This window comes from Anneissia japonica, unplaced genomic scaffold, assembly GCF_011630105.1.
Source record: "Anneissia japonica isolate Jap-2015-1 unplaced genomic scaffold, ASM1163010v1 scaffold197313_len2263_cov118_single, whole genome shotgun sequence".
Lineage (NCBI taxonomy): Eukaryota > Metazoa > Echinodermata > Crinoidea > Comatulida > Comatulidae > Anneissia > Anneissia japonica.
In genome coordinates, this window is record NW_022720844.1 from 1 (window position 1) to 2263 (window position 2263).

A 2263-nucleotide genomic window follows, 5' to 3' on the forward strand; every position below is an offset into this window, starting at 1 on the left:
ACTCTGTCTTCCAGTGAGCCAGAACGGGGCAGGGGTAAGGACCAGACTAGCGAAGAACGGAAAAAGCAAACCAGTTTTAGTTTATATTGGTGTCACTAAGGAACGAATGCTGGAAGGGGCAGAGAAAGCATGCCTGAAAAAACGATGCAAAGATGGCACTCTAGCAGAATTTACAATAAAGCACAAAGATTCTTTTGATCAAGAAGGTGAGGAATTATGGGAAATTTGGAAAGCACGTCATTCAAACTGTAGCTTACTGTGTTAATTGAGGTACTTTCACTACTAATCCTATATTTACAGTATCCAGAATCATAATACTCTACCATTAGTGTGAATAATAGTCCTAAATACTGAAAAATCATAATATTGATACTAATAATAATCCATAAAATACCCATGATAATCATAAAAATTATTTAAATATTCATAATGATCTTAAAACAATCCGATAATCCTAATAGTAATGTGAACAGTCTATAACTATCCTAATAACAATCCCAATGATAATCCTAATAATAGCAAATTTTCTTCAAAATACTTTGGAATAAAGGTGCATTTTTTCTTAATTAAACAAGGATAGCAAAAATGCATATTTTCAATTAGTATTGTATTTTATTTTATGTTTTTGTATCTATAGAAGCTGAGTTTCTGAGTACCGCAGAGCAGCAGCGAATCATAAGCTACATCATCTGTAACCTGGTGTCCCCAGATGATGAGGTCATCCCCGGTACCAATGCCAAGGTATACAGGTTGGAGAAAGTCAGTAAGTACTCATGCCTGTAAATTCAATAAAAAAAACATGATATCTGCATGTTGTTTTTGGTAGTCCATGAAAGACAGCATCATGTACTTTATTGTTTACTTTTCCTAAAATAAATTTTGAATCGAATTTTAAAACCTGTGACGATATCACTCTCACTAACTTCTAGGCCCTCCCTTTCTTTTATTTCTTTTTTTGGTGTCTTTTTGTCTTGTATTCTGATGTCTTTCAGCCCCCAAAGTTGCGGGAGTCTCCCAGAAATGGGAGCGACATCCCGCAAACAAGCCAGAACCTGCCGGAAAATAGCCAATCTCCACATAAATTCATGAAATTTGCTTGTTTTTACTACTTTAATATCAATTGTCTCACGGAGGTCAGTGCTGATGGGTAATCACCATGCACAGAAAAATTGAATTTAATGCATTAAGAAAGCTCATTGAACCAGATCTCCCAGAAAGGGATTTCTTCCAACTTGGGACCCATGTAATTCAATTTGATGATTTGGGGTTCTAATATGTAAATAACCTTTATTAGATTTCATTGCTTAACTTCAATTTGAAAGGTTTTTTAAAACTTCAGAATAAAATATGATTGAATGAATGATTGATTGATTGTATTGATCGATTGATTGATTGATTGAAGAGTGATTTGTGTGATAATATCTAAATTGTGACTTTTTGTAAAAGGATATTGCTTCCATGTCATTTCATGGATGCTAAGAAGACTTTTCAGTGCAATTTTTGATGTGTCAGCCACAGGAAGGATGTGGTAATGACTGACGTGTTAGCCTTGTTCCTTAGTTTGAATGTTGCTCAATAGATTCATTGTTTATTATACATGTTTATTTCTCCCCTTCCCCTTTATGTAAATTTTAGTAATGTAATGCAATACATCATGCCAAAAGTAATATAGTCAAATTCAATACAAACTGGAAATACTTTTAATTCAGCATAGAGCTCCCCCACCCCTTTTTAAAAATTATTTCTTATAATTGTAATTTTCCTTATTTTTTTGGGGTTTGAATGTATTTCTAGTTTGTTTTATGAGATAGTAACTTTATCTTAATATGATTGTTTCCAAAATAGTTCCTAGACCTTAATGATTGCCATATTTTTGGAAAAGCCTCCATAATATAAGACTATTATAAATATCAATCATTATCACAATAATTATTGTGTTGGAATTGATTTTCATGTCCTTTAGAATAGCAAAGTGTAATATATTTTTTATACGTGTCAGTGCACCATAATAATTTAATTTCTCATATCAATGGCATGAGAAATGTGTATAGTGCCCTCAACTTCAACATCTTGAGTTCTTTAAATTGCAGTTATCAAGTGCATGAATTTAGGGATCATCAGCAGACTGTACCCATTGCACCAACTTGAGGAACTTGATGAGCTTAGCAAGGCATGGTACCAGAGCTTGCGCAATGTTATCAAGCAACCCCATGGTACAATACAATTACATTAAATAATTGATTATATAATTGTTATCACATTT

At 33.1% G+C, this 2263-nt stretch overlaps 1 protein-coding gene across 1 annotated transcript; it reads left to right on the top strand.

Moving 5' to 3' along the window:
* The first annotated feature begins 6 nt into the window (after window positions 1–6).
* Window positions 7–2233, top strand: LOC117111413 (anoctamin-10-like). Its single transcript, XM_033254323.1, has 3 exons — window positions 7–206; window positions 638–763; window positions 2091–2233. Exons 1-3 carry the CDS (start codon window positions 107–109, stop codon window positions 2231–2233), a joined length of 369 nt encoding a protein of 122 aa, XP_033110214.1. The 5' UTR covers window positions 7–106.
* Window positions 2234–2263: the final 30 nt, after the last annotated feature.